General features: G+C 44.9%; 2 protein-coding genes and 1 long non-coding RNA gene across 4 annotated transcripts in view; 2 read left to right on the forward strand and 1 right to left on the reverse strand.

Moving 5' to 3' along the window:
• Nucleotides 1-9,026, forward strand: part of LOC123762592 (paired box protein Pax-6) — a 28,868-nt gene extending 19,842 nt beyond the window's left edge. The window contains exons 5-6 of one of the 2 annotated variants that reach the window (XM_045749189.2): nucleotides 2,841-3,067; nucleotides 6,987-9,026. In XM_045749189.2, the coding sequence (XP_045605145.2) occupies nucleotides 2,841-3,067; nucleotides 6,987-7,904 (1,145 nt within the window). In that variant the 3' untranslated portion in view covers nucleotides 7,905-9,026. The remainder of the gene's footprint in view (nucleotides 1-2,840; nucleotides 3,068-6,986) is intronic. The other variant, XM_069299941.1, reaches the window with a different exon arrangement.
• Nucleotides 9,027-11,798: 2,772 nt separating this feature from the next.
• On the reverse strand, nucleotides 11,799-13,921 carry LOC123765956 (thioredoxin domain-containing protein 2-like). Its single transcript, XM_069303106.1, has 3 exons — nucleotides 13,894-13,921; nucleotides 13,004-13,468; nucleotides 11,799-11,878 (listed from the first exon to the last, which is right to left on the reverse strand). Exons 1-3 carry the CDS (start codon nucleotides 13,919-13,921, stop codon nucleotides 11,799-11,801), a joined length of 573 nt encoding a protein of 190 aa, XP_069159207.1.
• A 1,315-nt stretch (nucleotides 13,922-15,236) lies between these two features.
• LOC138352381 (uncharacterized) lies at nucleotides 15,237-17,139 on the forward strand. Its single transcript, XR_011222790.1, has 2 exons — nucleotides 15,237-16,616; nucleotides 17,027-17,139. It is a non-coding gene; the product is annotated as an uncharacterized lncRNA (long non-coding RNA).
• The last annotated feature ends 514 nt before the right edge of the window (nucleotides 17,140-17,653 follow it).

Genomic DNA, 17,653 nt, shown 5'->3' on the forward strand with positions numbered 1-17,653 from the left:
TCGTCATTACTACTGGCCATAACAATTTGTTCCTTCATAATGATGGTGATTATACTTAATGATAATGTTTATTATTAGTACGATAATTAATAAAATAATCGCCGGAAACGGCCAACAGCTGTTTGCCGCCTCATTGTCACATACCGTAGTAATAACAATAGAAATAATAATAATGATCATAATAATAATAATAATAATAATAATAATAATAATAATAATAATAATAATAATAATTAGGTCAATTGGAGCAATGAGGTGACTCGAACCAGCGATCAAGAAATCTGTCCTCCTAAAGTTCCCAGCGTGAAGAAAACGACCAGTTTAAAGTGAAATTTCCTAACCTATTTGACTCTAGAAGACTCAAAACAGAAAACGGGACAGTACGTCACTTTTGCCAGCCGCTTCCATTTTTCTAGTACAGCACGATAATTTTTGGCCTTAGTAAACGCATGAGCGAAACGCGACGTTCTTTGTAGGAGGACAGGTTGTATGAGGATATCTGGGCACCATACCCCTGTGCCACCACATACTCTATGTTGACCAGACCACACACTAGAAATTGAAGGGACGACGACGTTTCGGTCCGTCCTGGACCATTCTCACAATCGACTTGAGAATGGTCCAGGACGGACCGAAACGTCGTCGTCCCTTCACCTTCTAGTGTGTGGTCTGGTCAACATACTTCAGCCACGTTATTGTGACTCATCGCCTGCACATACTCTATGTCAATATATTGAGTGAATGTGATTTCTTTGTGTATTTGAAGCTGGAGCAGAGGGTTGATCAACTACTTTACCTACACCAGTGTGTTTCGGGGTTATGTGTAAAGCTTGGATTGGCTTCAACAGAAGCCTCCATACTTCCTTTGGATTGAGAGGAATCATAGGTTGTATAACATATACCGTGCCCGTGTACTTGGGTAACCCAAGTACACGGGCACGGCTTGGTGTACCCTGGTCGCTGGTTCCAGTCACCTCATTGCTCCTATGGATGTTCTCTCGTTGATATGTCATGTTACAGGAACTTCTTTGTTAGTATCTTTGTGTATAATAATAATAATAACGATAATAATAATAATAAGAATATTTATTAGTATTATAAATATACTTCTTTTGATTAGGTATCAAGGTATTAATTTTCCATTATTATCATATATATATACATATTCTTATTAATATGAGTATTAATGTGTATTCAACGGAGAGAGCAAATATTCCGTGCTATTACTAAACACAAAATTTGTATTGAATATTAGCATGCTAGTAACACTTTGCATCACACATGTTAGATTACTCAAGAACTACTCTCCACTATGTTGGGTTACGTGTACCCTGTCTTATTTAAACCAACTGAAACAACTTGAAGACGATCTAGTGACACGCAACCTCAATGCAACGGACTCAATGTTGTATTGTTAGACTCTCCTTCACTGAAGATACGTTTCTGGTCTGTGTTATAAAGCCAGAAATGCATTACTCAACTCTTAGCTTGTGTATAACTCTCTTCCACAAGAATATACTACCCAGCAAGTAATATCACAAGTGATCTCCAGAAAGATGTTCCCTTTGCACGAAAATAACAATTTCGACGCTTCTATCATCCTAAATAGTAAACTTGTTTTTGCAACAAATTGGCCGCAAAACAAATCAGTTTTGTTTTGGTTGCCAAAACCAATTTAGTTTTATATTCAGTTAATGGCAAATAATACAAAACGGAAGTCAATAAGTTTGATTCATGCGTAAATAGTGCCGGTCTTGCTTATGACAGACACAATACTATGCGTGCCTGCACAACACACTGACTTTTGAACACAAATAACACTAAATACATATTATTATTATTATAATAATTATTGTTTTTATTATTATTATTATTATTATTATTGATAAAATCAGTAGGAGGCATGAAGAGGATTCGAACCTATGCGCTGGGCACTCCCAGGCACGCTCTCGACCACTACACCACAACAATGCAGAAAGGCATTGCAATTGCACCCCATTGTCCTACTGATTTTATTATTGATACATCAGTGTGTACGAATGATACATCATTCGTACACACTGGGCCTTCATTCATCTGTTTCTAACAGCCATAATAAATCAACCATTCCCTCTGCCCCCTCACTTCTCCTTGACCGAGCAGGCTCTCCCTTGTACCTTCCTTGACCGTGCAGGCTCGCCCTTGTACCCTCCTTGACCGTGCAGGCTCGCCCTTGTACCCTCCTTGACCGTGCAGGCTCGCCCTTGTACCCTCCTTGACCGTGCAGGCTCGCCCTTGTACCCTCCTTGACCGTGCAGGCTCTCCCTTGTACCTTCCTTGACCGTGCAGGCTCGCCCTTGTACCCTCCTTGACCGTGCAGGCTCGCCCTTGTACCCTCCTTGACCGTGCAGGCTCGCCCTTGTACCCTCCTTGACCGTGCAGGCTCGCCCTTGTACCCTCCTTGACCGTGCAGGCTCGCCCTTGTACCTTCCTTGACCGTGCAGGCTCTCCCTTGTACCTTCCTTGACCGTGCAGGCTCTCCCTTGTACCTTCCTTGACCGTGCAGGCTCGCCCTTGTACCTCTCCTTGACCGTGCAGGCTCGCCCTTGTACCCTCCTTGACGCCTCCATAACCTTTGAAGGCTCGCGCTCGTAACCTCCTTGACGTCTTCTTGACCGTGCAGGCTCGCCCTTGTACCCTCCTTGACCGTGCAGGCTCGCCCTTGTACCCTCCTTGACCGTGCAGGCTCGCCCTTGTACCCTCCTTGACCGTGCAGGCTCGCCCTTGTACCCTCCTTGACACCTCCATAACCATTGTAGGCTCGCTCTCGTAACCTCCTTGACGTCTTCTTGACCTTGCAGGCTCGCCCTCGTACAAGCACTCAGGCTCCCAGGCCTCCCTCTCCTCGTCTGAGCTGAGCTCTCCGTCCCAGTTGGCCAGTGAGGTCAGATTCAGACGCAACCGAACCACCTTCAGTTCAGACCAGCTGGAGGAGCTGGAGAAGGAGTTCGAGAAGACCCACTACCCAGATCTGCCCACCAGAGAGCGACTGGCGGAGAAGACACTACTGTCCGAGGCAAGGGTCCAGGTGGGTGTGGTGTGGGTCGCCAGGGGCTACTGGAGTGAAGGGAATTGTGTTCATTGGTTCAGAATTGAGTTCATTGGTTCAGAATTGAGTTCACTGGTTCAGGATTGTGTTCATTGGTTCAGATTGTGTTCACTGGTTTAGAATTGTGTTCACTGGTTTAGAATTGTGTTCCCTGGTTTAGAATTGCTTTCACTGGTTTAGAATTGTGTTCACTGGTTTAGAATTGTGTTCACTGGTTTAGAATTGTGTTCACTGGTTTAGAATTGTGTTCACTGGTTTAGAATTGTGTTCACTGGTTTAGAATTGTGTTCACTGGTTTAGAATTGTATTCACTGGTTCAGAAGTGTGTTCACAGGTCTGAATTGTGTTCACTGGTTCAGAATTGCGTTCACTAGTTCAAAATTGCGTTCACTGGTTTAGAATCGTGTTCTTTTGTTCAGATTGGGGTTATTGGTTCAGATTGGGTTCACTGGTAGAGAATTGTGTTCTCAGGTCTGAATTCTGTTCACTGGTTCAGAATTGTGTTCACTGGTTCAGAATTGGGTTCATATGTTCAGAATTGTGTTCTCAGGTTCAGAATTGTGTTCACTGATTCAGGATTGTGTTCATTGGTTTGGATTAGGCTCACTGGTTTAAAATTGTGTTCACTGGTTACGAATTGGGCTCACTGGTTCAGAATTGTGTTCACTGGTTCAGAATTGGGCTTACCGGCTTAGAATTCTGTTCACTTGTTCAAAACTGGGTTCATATGTTCAGAATTGTGTTCACAGGTTCAAAATTGTGTTCACAGGTTCAAAATTGTGTTCACTGGTTCAAAATTGTGTTCACTGATTCAGACTGAGTTCACTGGTTCCAAATTGTGTTTCAGTTTCATAATTTTGCTCACTGGTTCAGATTGGGTTCACTGGTTCAGCAATTGGGTTCACTGGTTTAGATTGGGTTCACGGATTCAGATTGGGTTCACTGGTTCAGATTGAGTTCACTGGTTCAGATTGGGTTCACTGGTTCAGAATTATGTTCACTAGTTCAGAATTGTGTTCACAGGTTCAGACTTGTGTTCACTGGTTTAGAATTGTGTTCACATGTTCATAATTGTGTTCTCTGGTTCAGGATTGTGTTCACTGGTTCAGTTTGGGTTCACTGGCTTAGGGCTGTGTTCACTGGTTCAGAATTATGTTCACTGATTTAGAATTGTGTTCACAGGTTCAGAATTGTGTTCATTGGTTCAGAATTGTATTCACTGAATCAGGATTGTGTATACAGGTTCAAAATTGTTTTCACTGATTCAGAATTGTGTTCACTGGTTCAGAATTATCTTCAGTGATTCAGAATTGTGTTCACTGGTTCAGAATTCTGTTCACAGGTTCAGAATTGTGTTCAATGGTTCAGAATTGTGTCATTGTTGCACAAATATTATTCATTTCGGTGACCGATGTAAATGGGACATTTAATTTTAAATCTAATTGCTTTCATTGTAATTTATTAAGCAATGTGATTAATGAACTTCAAATAGTGTGGTAATGGTGTAAACTGTTTGTTTGTGAATGTAGGTAACTAATTAATGCCACCAGTAGTAACTCATGGGATATGGTTCACGATATGACAGGTAGGAAATATTATGATATGGCAGGTAGAGAACATTGCGATATGACAGGTAGGAAATATTATGATATGGCAGGTAGAGAACATTGCGATATGACAGGTAGAGAACATTATAATATGGCAGGTAGAGAACATTGCGATATGACAGGTAGAGAATATTATGATATGGCAGGTAGAGAACATTGCGATATGACAGGTAGAGAATATTATGATATGGCAGGTAGAGAACATTGCGATATGACAGGTAGAGAATATTATGATATGACAGGTTGAATACAGAACACGATAACGGGTAGAAAATTATACAGAGCGAGGAGTACAGAATTGTATAGTATGGCAGCTACAGAAAAGTACAGAATGACAGGTGGCTGCAAGTACAATATGGCAGGTAGAGAACAATATTAAGTTAATAGAACAAAGTTCAACTATTTAATTGCTTAGTATGTCAATGTTTGTACTATGGTGCACATAGTTACATAACTACTATCTAAACAGGAGGATGGGTTGTCATGGCAGGTAGAGAACAATACATCATGGCAGGTAGAGAACAATACATCATGGCAGGTAGAGAACAATACATCATGGCAGGTAGAGAACAATACAGCCTGGCAGGTAGAGAACAATACATCATGACAGGTAGAGAACAATACAGCCTGGCAGGTAGAGAACAATACATCATGACAGGTAGAGAACAATACATCATGACAGGTAGAGAACAATACATCCTGGCAGGTAGAGAACAATACATCATGGCAGGTAGAGAACAATACATCATGGCAGGTAGAGAACAATACATCCTGGCAGGTAGAGAACAATACAGCCTGGCAGGTAGAGAACAATACAGCCTGGCAGGTAGAGAACAATACAGCCTGGCAGGTAGAGAACAATACAGCCTGGCAGGTAGAGAACAATACAGCCTGGCAGGTAGAGAACAATACAGCCTGGCAGGTAGAGAACAATACAGCCTGGCAGGTAGAGAACAATACAGCCTGGCAGGTAGAGAACAATACAGCCTGGCAGATAGAGAACAATACATCCTGGCAGGTAGAGAACAATACAGCCTGGCAGGTAGAGAACAATACAGCCTGGCAGATAGAGAACAATACATCCTGGCAGGTAGAGAACAATACATCCTGGCAGGTAGAGAACAATACAGCCTGGCAGGTAGAGAACAAATCATCCTGGCAGATAGAGAACAAATCATCCTGGCAGGTAGAGAACAAAACATCATGACAGTTAGAGAACAATACAGCCTGGCAGATAGAGAACAGTATAGCATAAAAGAGAACTGTATATCATAACACATATAGAGTAGCAGCAAACACCAGTGCAGCATAACAGTTAAAGAACAACTCTTGAATGGCAGAACACTACGCCATAATTGGCAGAGAACAGTGTTCAATGGCAGAATAACACGAGTATAGGATGACAGGTTGAGAACATTATGATGTGACAGGTTGAGAACATTATGATGTGACAGGTTGAGAACATTATGATGTGACAGGTTGAGAACATTATGATGTGACAGGTTGAGAACATTATGATGTGACAGGTTGAGAACATTATGATGTGACAGGTTGAGAACATTATGATGTGACAGGTTGAGAACATTATGATGTGACAGGTTGAGAACATTATGATGTGACAGGTTGAGAACATTATGATGTGACAGGTTGAGAACATTATGATGTGACAGGTTGAGAACATTATGATGTGACAGGTTAAGAACATTATGATGTGACAGGTTGAGAACATTATGATGTGACAGGTTGAGAACATTATGATGTGACAGGTTGAGAACATTATGATGTGACAGGTTGAGAACATTATGATGTGACAGGTTGAGAACATTATGATGTGACAGGTTGAGAACATTATGATGTGACAGGTTGAGAACATTATGATGTGACAGGTTGAGAACATTATGATGTGACAGGTTGAGAACATTATGATGTGACAGGTTGAGAACATTATGATGTGACAGGTTGAGAACATTATGATGTGACAGGTTGAGAACATTATGATGTGACAGGTTGAGAACATTATGATGTGACAGGTTGAGAACATTATGATGTGACAGGTTGAGGACATTACCAAATGAGAGGAAGAGAACATGACAAGACAGGTAGAAAACTGTCTTGTCATGTTCTCTACCTCTCATTTGGTAATGTTCTCGGCCTGTCATATGAGAGGTAGAAACATGACAAGACAGTTAGAGAATAGGTTGATGCTGACACATGTGGTGGGCGGGGTGGGCGGGGTGGGTGGCGAGGCGGGCGGGTGTGCCGGCGAGTAACTCTTCCCTGGTCCCTGACAGGTGTGGTTTTCCAACAGACGGGCCAAGTGGAGACGACACCAGCAGCTGAGTGTCCTCCGTCCCTACTGCGACGACCCGCTCCCTCACTCTCCCAGGACGACCTCGCCCTACTCAGAAGCCGTTTCCAGCCCGGATATGGCGGGCTCTCCCTCCCCGCCTCCTCCAGCACCCTCCTCCTCCACCACTACTCTCCCTACCACAGCCTCCACCACCACCACCACCGCAGCAGCAGCAGCAACAGCAGCAGCCTCCAACACAGCCGCAGGTACCACCCGTGGCGGGCCGCTGGAGGGGCGGTCGTCACCATACAGGGCTGCCTCGACCTCTCCAACACTCCTCCATCACCTGCCTTCTCCCCATCGCCAACATCCGCCTTCACCCGTATCTGCCGCCGCCCTCAACCTGTCCACCCACCACCACCACCACCACCAGCCCCACCCTCTCGCCCACTTCCACCCGAGCCCGCCCACAAGCTCCAGCAGGATGTCGAGCCGCCCACCTCCCCCGCCCTTACTGCCCGCCAGCCTGCTCTCACTCCCGCAGTACCCGGGCTTCTCCCTCGGGCGTGACCTAACTCTCACGCCCATAAACCTCTCTAACGCCCAAGCACACGCCCGGGAGATGATGGTCGCCCACGCCCGCTGCTTCCTCAAGTCTGCCAGCCAGGCGGGTGGCTTCAGCTGCGGCAGAGACGACGCAGACACTCATATTGATGTGGATCTCGTGCATAAGAAGGAGGAGGAGGAAGACGAAGAGAAAGATGAGGAAGAGGAGGATCCAAAGGAAGAATATGAAGAAGCGCAGGACCTCAGCGTGAAAAGGAGGAGGATAGATACCGAGGATGACAAGGAGGAACAGAAGGTGGAAGACAAGGAGGAGGAGGAGGCGAGCAAGGAAGAAAGTATGGAAGCTGCTTAGGACGCTTCCCATCTTAGCTGACACTTCAAGTGGACGGGAAGAAGAGTCCGTTCGGTAGGGTGGAGGAGCCAAGGGAGTGACTGAGTCAACCACTCTCTCTCCACTACAGTGTTCCCGAACATTCCACTTCATTACTGTCGGAATTTTATCAAATTGTTCAAGAAGACAAGGCCGTCCCGCCTCTTGCTCTCCTCTTCTGCGACTCATCATTGACCATCAGCTTATGATAACCATGCAAGAGCCGGGTTCATGCTGTAACTTGCACCTTTCCCACGCTAGACCAACTTGCAGCATTCCTAGTTCTTGCCACTTACTTCCAACTCAAGTCAAGTCACAAAACTTTAGAAATATGTAATAGAACAATTGACCCAGAGAAGCTTGTATTAGGCATAACATTTCAAGTCAGACAGCCAGGACATTAATGGCAAATGCTCACTAACTATAGAAAATTATCATTTCATAACCAAATGGTTTGATATTAATCATTTAGATAAAACTTACGTTTTATATATCATTCAAGGAACCACGTCCGAAGGATCCCTACCTGGGTGAAGATCAATCACAGTTGTCTGTCCTAGTGAATCTAGTGACTTCAGCAAGGGTGCTTATATTGCTTCTTACTCACCTTCGTGTCTTAAAAATGTCAACAGGAAACTTTAAAAGCAAGAACTGAATAGTTCGAAAATTAAGTATTTGGCTTTTGCGGATCTCACTAAGGATACCACTAGAGTTCAACAACTCACTAATCACTGACGTATGTGTCTGAAAAGAGACAATGAGTTACACATTTTGTCAAATCCGATAAGCTGGCCAGCAGTAGTGCTGATGCATCTCTTGATGTATTCGTATGCTCTCCAACGAATAATGTTTTCCTAATGCATAGTCAAGTTTACAATGTAACGGTGGCTGACCACATCGCAGGTCCCCACGCGAGGACGATGGAAGCTTCCAATTTACAGGTAAGGAATTTTCCTTCTTATGTGCATAATTTAAACTGAAATACTAATGGATTTAGCTTCCTTGAAAACAAGTGGAATGAAGAGGGCCAGCTACTGAGGAAGTACCACAAGTACTGAGGAAGTGCCACAAGTACTGAGGAAGTGCCACAAGTACTGAGGAAGTGCCACAAGTACTGAGGAAGTGCCACAAGTACTGAGGAAGTGCCACAAGTACTGAGGAAGTGCCACAAGTACTGAGGAAGTGCCACAAGTACTGAGGAAGTGCCACAAGTACTGAGGAAGTGCCACAAGTACTGAGGAAGTGCCACAAGTACTGAGGAAGTGCCACAAGTACTGAGGAAGTGCCACAAGTACTGAGGAAGTGCCACAAGTACTGAGGAAGTGCCACAAGTACTGAGGAAGTGCCACAAGTACTGAGGAAGTACCACAAGTACTGAGGAAGTGCCACAAGTACTGAGGAAGTGCCACAAGTACTGAGGAAACGCCACAAGTACTGAGGAAACGCCACAAGTACTGAGGAAGTGCCACAAGTACTGAGGAAGTACCACAAGTACTGAGGAAGTGCCACAAGTACTGAGGAAGTGCCACAAGTACTGAGGAAGTACCACAAGTACTGAGGAAGTGCCACAAGTACTGAGGAAGTGCCACAAGTACTGAGGAAACGCCACAAGTACTGAGGAAGTGCCACAAGTACTGAGGAAGTACCACAAGTACTGAGGAAGTGCCACAAGTACTGAGGAAGTGCCACAAGTACTGAGGAAGTACCACAAGTACTGAGGAAGTGCCACAAGTACTGAGGAAGTGCCACAAGTACTGAGGAAACGCCACAAGTACTGAGGAAGTGCCACAAGTACTGAGGAAACGCCACAAGTACTGAGGAAGTACCACAAGTACTGAGGAAACGCCACAAGTACTGAGGAAGTACCACAAGTACTGAGGAAACGCCACAAGTACTGAGGAAACGCCACAAGTACTGAGGAAGTACCACAAGTACTGAGGAAGTGCCACAAGTACTGAGGAAACGCCACAAGTACTGAGGAAGTACCACAAGTACTGAGGAAACGCCACAAGTACTGAGGAAACGCCACAAGTACTGAGGAAGTACCACAAGTACTGAGGAAGTACCACAAGTACTGAGGAAGTGCCACAAGTACTGAGGAAACGCCACAAGTACTGAGGAAGTACCACAAGTACTGAGGAAACGCCACAAGTACTGAGGAAACGCCACAAGTACTGAGGAAGTACCACAAGTACTGAGGAAACGCCACAAGTACTGAGGAAACGCCACAAGTACTGAGGAAGTACCACAAGTACTGAGGAAACGCCACAAGTACTGAGGAAACGCCACAAGTACTGAGGAAACGCCACAAGTACTGAGGAAACGCCACAAGTACTGAGGAAACGCCACAAGTACTGAGGAAACGCCACAAGTACTGAGGAAACGCCACAAGTACTGAGGAAGTGCCACAAGTACTGAGGAAACGCCACAAGTACTGAGGAAGTACCACAAGTACTGAGGAAACGCCACAAGTACTGAGGAAACGCCACAAGTACTGAGGAAACGCCACAAGTACTGAGGAAACGCCACAAGTACTGAGGAAACGCCACAAGTACTGAGGAAGTACCACAAGTACTGAGGAAACGCCACAAGTACTGAGGAAACGCCACAAGTACTGAGGAAACGCCACAAGTACTGAGGAAACGCCACAAGTACTGAGGAAACGCCACAAGTACTGAGGAAGTACCACAAGTACTGAGGAAACGCCACAAGTACTGAGGAAGTGCCACAAGTACTGAGGAAACGCCACAAGTACTGAGGAAGTGCCACAAGTACTGAGGAAACGCCACAAGTACTGAGGAAGTGCCACAAGTACTGAGGAAACGCCACAAGTACTGAGGAAGTGCCACAAGTACTGAGGAAACGCCACAAGTACTGAGGAAGTGCCACAAGTACTGAGGAAACGCCACAAGTACTGAGGAAGTGCCACAAGTACCGAGGAAGTGCCACAAGTACCGAGGAAGTGCCATACGTCCTAAGAAAGTACCACAAGTACTGAGGAAACGCCACAAGTACTGAGGAAGTGCCACAAGTACCGAGGAAGTGCCATACGTCCTAAGAAAGTACCACAAGTACTGAGGTAGTGCCATACGTCCTAAGGCAGTCCCACAAGTTCGCTCGCAGTTTCTGAAGTTCGTGAAAGAAGTTGGTGAAGGAAGGCCAAAGACGCCGCACAACACTGCTGATGATACATTCTATTAAGTTCAAGTTTGTATTATCGTTTTAGAAAAAGAAAAAACTAACAAAATAAAAATGCCTGATAAGTTTACTCTACAACACAGAATGAATTGATCTGAAAACAGCCCTTGAGCTTCAGTGAACGGACTACATCACCATCACTCTATCTACCTCCATATAGCATCACTTAAGTCAATTATAAAGCAAGTGTTTTAACACTTGAAAATTGAATTGAATTGAAAAGCAGAGGTGCAACAGGTACTCTGAGAGAGAACTCTATCAACATCAGAGGCCCGAGACTGTTCAACACGCTTCCACTACACATAAGGGGCATAACTGGCCGACCCCTCGCAGTGTTCAAGAGAGAACTCGATAAACACCTCCAAAGGATACCTGATCACCAGGCTGTGACTCATACGTCAGGCTGCGAGCAGCCACGTCCAACAGCCTGGTTGACCACTCCAGCAACCAGGAGGCCTGGTCGACGACCGGGCCGAGGGGACGCTAAGCCCCGGAAGCACCTCATGGTAAACTCAAGGTAACATGAAGGTGGTAGAGTAGGCTCGCCCCCCCACACCACCCTGAGCTTCGCCCTTGCCCAGCACTACAACCAGGAGCACCGTGCAGATGCTCCCGTCCTCTCCTCTGACTAACACTGGAGGCTGCCATCAGTATGGTTCGGCAACCATTCCCGATGAATCAAGATTCATGAATCATCTGCTGCTCTTCATAATGATTAACAACGATTCTCGCAATTATCAGCAACAGTTCGCTGTAATCTACAAGGAGTCACCGATTTACAGAGAATTACTTGAAGATATTATTATTTCTAGTGATTCTCGGTGATCTACAGTTACTTAGCTACAGTTAGTATTTACAAGTACCTACAGTTGATTCACAATGACTATTTACAACGACTCACAATAATCAATGATTCACTGGTACCTACAATGATTCAATTGTACCTACAACGATTGATTGATACTTATAATGATTCACTGGTACCTAAAATAACTCGCAGTGATCTCCAGTGGTTCAAGATGACCTCTGGTTATTCAAGATGCCTCCCAGTGGTTCAAGATTACCTTCGGGGATTCAAGATGCCTGCCAGTGTATCAAGATAACCCCCGGTGATTCAAAATGTCTCCCAGTGGTTTAAGATGGCTCCCAGTAGTTCAAGATGACTTACAATGAGCTACATTGATCTATAAAGGCTTATAATAATCCCTCGCGATGATCAGCAGAACCTCACAGAAAAGTCGAATTGACTTGTCCTTGAACGAAAGTCGCTGATGTGTTTACGTTACTGAAGACAACTCGCTTGAAGCTTGGTGTCTGCAGTGAAGCACGATCACTTACATATAGTAACAGTGATCTATAGCATCTAGTTACGAACAGGGAACCTTTGAGATAACAACTGACGTTACACCTCACTGATCTTGAGCGCGGTGAAGATGACAAACAGTGCTATGCAGACACTTTGCGACGCGCCGCATGTACGGGGCCAAGCACTACATTAACGCAGCATCGCAGGTACATTATCTGGCCAGTCATCGCCATAAAAGCATAGCGTACATTGACGGGCAGTGACAAATTGAAATATATTTAAGTGCTGGAAGTACAATGTACCAAAACTTGCCTAAAACATAACCTAATGTGGCCAAGCGCCATTTTCCCAGTTACGTCTCAACGTACATCTCCTTATTTCTCTCTTCTCTCTTAACAAATAGTTACAAGAACTTTATATTTTTGGGTTAACCCACAATTAGGTTTAGACATAAAAGAGACGATATTAATATAGCCAAATGTTGAGGAGAGGCTGAGCCTTGCAGGCTGGCGGCGTCTCGCCACTCGCGCTCTATAGTAGCACCAAAGATGTAGTTTAATTGTTTGCACCTAATTACTTGAGATGTGAATATTAATTAAATTAAGCAAACGACCTAAATCAAATGATCTAATTTTAAAGGATACTTTTAGTTGGCAGTGACTTTGTAGACTTAGAGGATGTGCTCTTGTGGTGAATGTGTCGTCCGGTGACTGAGATGTGTCGTCCGGTGACTGAGATGTGTCGTCCTGTGACTGAGATGTGTCGTCCTGTGACTGAGATGTGTCGTCCTGTGACTGAGATGTGTCGTCCTGTGACTGAGATGTGTCGTCCTGTGATTGAGATGTGTCGTCCGGTGACTGAGATGTGTCGTCCTGTGACTGAGATGTGTCGTCCTGTGACTGAGATGTGTCGTCCGGTGACTGAGATGTGTCGTCCTGTGACTGAGATGTGTCGTCCTGTGACTGAGATGTGTCGTCCTGTGACTGAGATGTGTCGTCCTGTGACTGAGATGTGTTGTCCTGTGACGGAGTTAGTCGAGGATCTGAGACATTATGGATGGCTTGTAGTGATGCTATGACTGACCTGTGCTAGCAACAAGTACAGTTATCACTGACCTGTGCTAGCAACAAGTACAGTTATCACTGACCTGTGCTAGCAACAAGTACAGTTATCACTGACCTGTGCTAGCAACAAGTACAGTTATCATTGACCTGTGCTAGCAACAAGTACAGTTATCACTGACCTGTGCTAGCAACAAGTACAGTTATCACTGACCTGTGCTAGCAACAAGTACAGTTATCACTGACCTGTGCTAGCAACAAGTACAGTTATCACTGACCTGTGCTAGCAACAAGTACAGTTATCACTGACCTGTGCTAGCAACAAGTACAGTTATCACTGACCTGTGCTAGCAACAAGTACAGTTATCACTGACCTGTGCTAGCAACAAGTACAGTTATCACTGACCTGTGCTAGCAACAAGAACAGTTATCATTGACCTGTGCTAGCAACAAGTACAGTTATCACTGACCTGTGCTAGCAACAAGTACAGTTATCATTGACCTGTGCTAGCAACAAGTACAGTTATCACTGACCTGTGCTAGCAACAAGTACAGTTATCACTGACCTGTGCTAGCAACAAGTACAGTTATCAGTGACCTGTGCTAGCAACAAGTACAGTTATCAGTGACCTGTGCTAGCAACAAGTACAGTTATCAGTGACCTGTGCTAGCAACAAGTACAGTTATCACTGACCTGTGCTAGCAACAAGTACAGTTATCATTGACCTGTGCTAGCAACAAGTACAGTTATCACTGACCTGTGCTAGCAACAAGTACAGTTATCATTGACCTGTGCTAGCAACAAGTACAGTTATCACTGACCTGTGCTAGCAACAAGTACAGTTATCACTGACCTGTGCTAGCAACAAGTACAGTTATCATTGACCTGTGCTAGCAACAAGTACAGTTATCACTGACCTGTGCTAGCAACAAGTACAGTTATCAGTGACCTGTGCTAGCAACAAGTACAGTTATCACTGACCTGTGCTAGCAACAAGTACAGTTATCACTGACCTGTGCTAGCAACAAGTACAGTTATCATTGACCTGTGCTAGCAACAAGTACAGTTATCACTGACCTGTGCTAGCAACAAGTACAGTTATCACTGACCTGTGCCAGCAACAAGTACAGTTATCACTGACCTGTGCTAGCAACAAGTACAGTTATCACTGACCTGTGCTAGCAACAAGTACAGTTATCACTGACCTGTGCTAGCAACAAGTACAGTTATCACTGACCTGTGCTAGCAACAGGTACAGTTATCAAGGTGGTATGTAAAGGAGTCCATTGAGTTCTCTCAGTTATCAAAATAATTACAAAATAATTTTATGAGTACATCTTGTTAAATACTTGTTTAAAAATGTTGTTATTATTTAACTTTACCGAGCAGTTGTACTGTAAACTATTTGTCATGAGTTACAATAACAGATTAAACAATGGAGTTAACCCGTGGACACATAACCACGATTTGCGTGGATATATGTTTGTGTATGTGTGTGTGTGTGTGTGTGTGTGTGTGTGTGTGTGTGTGTGTGTGTGTGTGTGTGTGTGTGTGTGTGTGTGTGTGTGTGTGCGTGTGTGTGTGTGTGTGTGTGTGTGTGTGTGTGTGTGTGTGTGTGTGTGTGTGTGTGTGTGTGTGTGTGTGTGCGTGTGTGTGCGTGTGTGTGTGTGTGTGTGTGTGTGTGTGTGTGTGTGTGTGTGTGTGTGTGTGTGTGTGTGTGTGTGTGTGTGTGTGCGTATGTGTGTGTGTGTGTGTGTGTGTGTGTGTGTGTGTGTGTGTGTGTGTGTGTGTGTGTGCGTGTGTGTGCGTGTGTGTGTGTGTGTGTGTGTGTGTGTGTGTGTGTGTGTGTGTGTGTGTGTGTGTGTGTGTGTGTGTGTGTGTGTGTGTTTTAATGCGGGTGCTTTTATCTGAATGTTATGATAATTAGTCTAGTTTAGATCCTGCCAAAGATCTCCACCCAACATTGTTACAATCTCAGTGTTATTATTTATTTAAAACATATGTGTGTGTGTGTGTGTGTGTGTGTGTGTGTGTGTGTATGTGTGTGCGTGTATGTGTGCGCGCGTGCGCGTGTTTGAGCCCGTCTTGTGCATATACACATTTTTAAGTTTCCTGGATTTTACACTTAAGAAATGTACAGGTGTATCCCCGTAGCTAGAGTATTAATGCATACCGATCAAAGTGGCCAGTGTAAACATGTCTCCACCATTCATGTACCTACTCTTCGTTTTTCTCCTCCTTCTTTCCCTCCAACATTATCACTACAGGTTGCGAACCCGCGTCTCCAGCTCCAGCGAGCCATAATTCACTATTACCGCGAATGTGAGGCGTAATTATTATCGCCATGGGACCTCATCAGGCGGATGCTGCTGCTGCTGCTGGTGCTGTGTCGTTCCTCTGCTGAGATAAGCATCAGCGTCACCGACTGCTGTGGCAGGTCCACGTCCCTTTCCCCCCTCCCATGGCCACTGTGTTGCCCTGGAGGCTTCCTCATCCTGTCACTCGACGATTTTTGTTTGGTTTATTCCCAATACTCATGTGTATTTCTCTATGATTTTCTGAATAAGTATAAATTTTCCACTAGAGGTGACATACGATATTGTTGCCCCTCAACTAGTGTATAATTCTATATGAATATATTACTCCAGGTGTACTATTATGTATGAGTCCAAACTAAAAGTGAATAAGTGAATAACAACATTTCAGTTGTACATTTTTGTGAAATCATACAGTGACTCGGTATGACAAAATCACTGTAAATATAACAATGGATCAATTCAACAAAACTTTGCTAAATGTATTGAGTTTCAGGTTTTAAATAGGCTTTAAATAATCACTTTAGGGGAATTTTACGTTCAGTGCACGTAACTATACAAATTTTGTGGTCACAAAAAATGTAATACCTTTCACTTTTCCCCCCCATTTTTTTTTTTAGAACGCAGTAGCAAATGAGTTACATAATGAGATAGTACGTGTGTGTGTGTGTGTGTGTGTGTGTGTGTGTGTGTGCTAATTCTACTGTGTGAAGAAAGTAACATTTACCCAGATGGGTGAGCATGAGTTTAGATAAAGCAACAATGAGCCAGGCAAGAGCCAGAGCACTGTACATACACTGGGCTTGGTGTGAGGTGAGGTGCCGGGGCCGGGCGCCACACGTCTCACACACACCATCTAGCCAGAGCACTGTACATACACTGGGCTTGGTGTGAGGTGAGGTGCCGGGGCCGGGCGCCACACGTCTCACACATACCATCTAGCCAGAGCACTGTACATACACTGGGCTTGGTGTGAGGTGAGGTGCCGGGGCCGGGCGCCACACGTCTCACACACACCATCTAGCCAGAGCACTGTACATACACTGGGCTTGGTGTGAGGTGAGGTGCCGGGGCCGGGCGCCACACGTCTCACACACACCATCTAGCCAGAGCACTGTACATACACTGGGCTTGGTGTGAGGTGAGGTGCCGGGGCCGGGCGCCACACGTCTCACACATACCATCTAGCCAGAGCACTGTACATACACTGGGCTTGGTGTGAGGTGAGGTGCCGGGGCCGGGCGCCACACGTCTCACACATACCATCTAGCCAGAGCACGTGCCTTAGTAGACGTAAGTGTGTGAGCACCTGTAGAAATTATAAGTCCAAAATTATCACTTGTTTCTTATTCATCCTTCATAGCCTTGACACCAACTTATAATAATGCATATGCAACTCAGTGTTTGATGGACAGGGAGGCCAGAGGGTTGATCACTCGTGCCGGGTTGCCTAGAGGGTGACGCTAAGAGTGCGGCCAGCAGCAAGAATGTGTTCCCTTGAAAAGTGAGTAAGAATACTCACCCTCACAACAAACTGGGTTACCAGTCACTGGGGACAAGATGGAATAAAACAGTTGGAACAACAGTCCTCTGCCAGCTTGGTGCCGAAGGACATCCAGGAGAGAGGTAACACATCATCCCGTAGCCAATATAGACCACTGTCATGGGTCAAAGCGACTGTCTCAAATTTCAAACACATCAAACGAAGAATTGTACTCACCTAGTTGTGCTTGCGGGGGTTGAGCTCTGGCTCTTTGGTCCCGCCTCATTGTCACCTGGAAGTTATGTCACAAAACATGGCTATATCATATATCTGTCAGAAGGGCTCAACCCTGGAGCAGAGCAACACT

Source organism: Procambarus clarkii, chromosome 5, assembly GCF_040958095.1.
Source record: "Procambarus clarkii isolate CNS0578487 chromosome 5, FALCON_Pclarkii_2.0, whole genome shotgun sequence".
Classification (NCBI taxonomy): domain Eukaryota; kingdom Metazoa; phylum Arthropoda; class Malacostraca; order Decapoda; family Cambaridae; genus Procambarus; species Procambarus clarkii.

Bases quoted from the DNA above. Each gene is read 5' to 3' on its own strand.
- LOC123765956 (XM_069303106.1), bottom strand. From the start codon at position 13,921: ATGATAACTGTTCTTGTTGCTAGCACAG. The intron at 13,469-13,893 runs GTCAGTGATAAC...ATAATGTCTCAG, and splicing joins TGTTCTTGTTGCTAGCACAG to ATCCTCGACTAACTCCGTCA. The intron at 11,879-13,003 runs GTAATTAGGTGC...GACTCCTTGTAG, and splicing joins AATTAATATTCACATCTCAA to ATTACAGCGAACTGTTGCTG.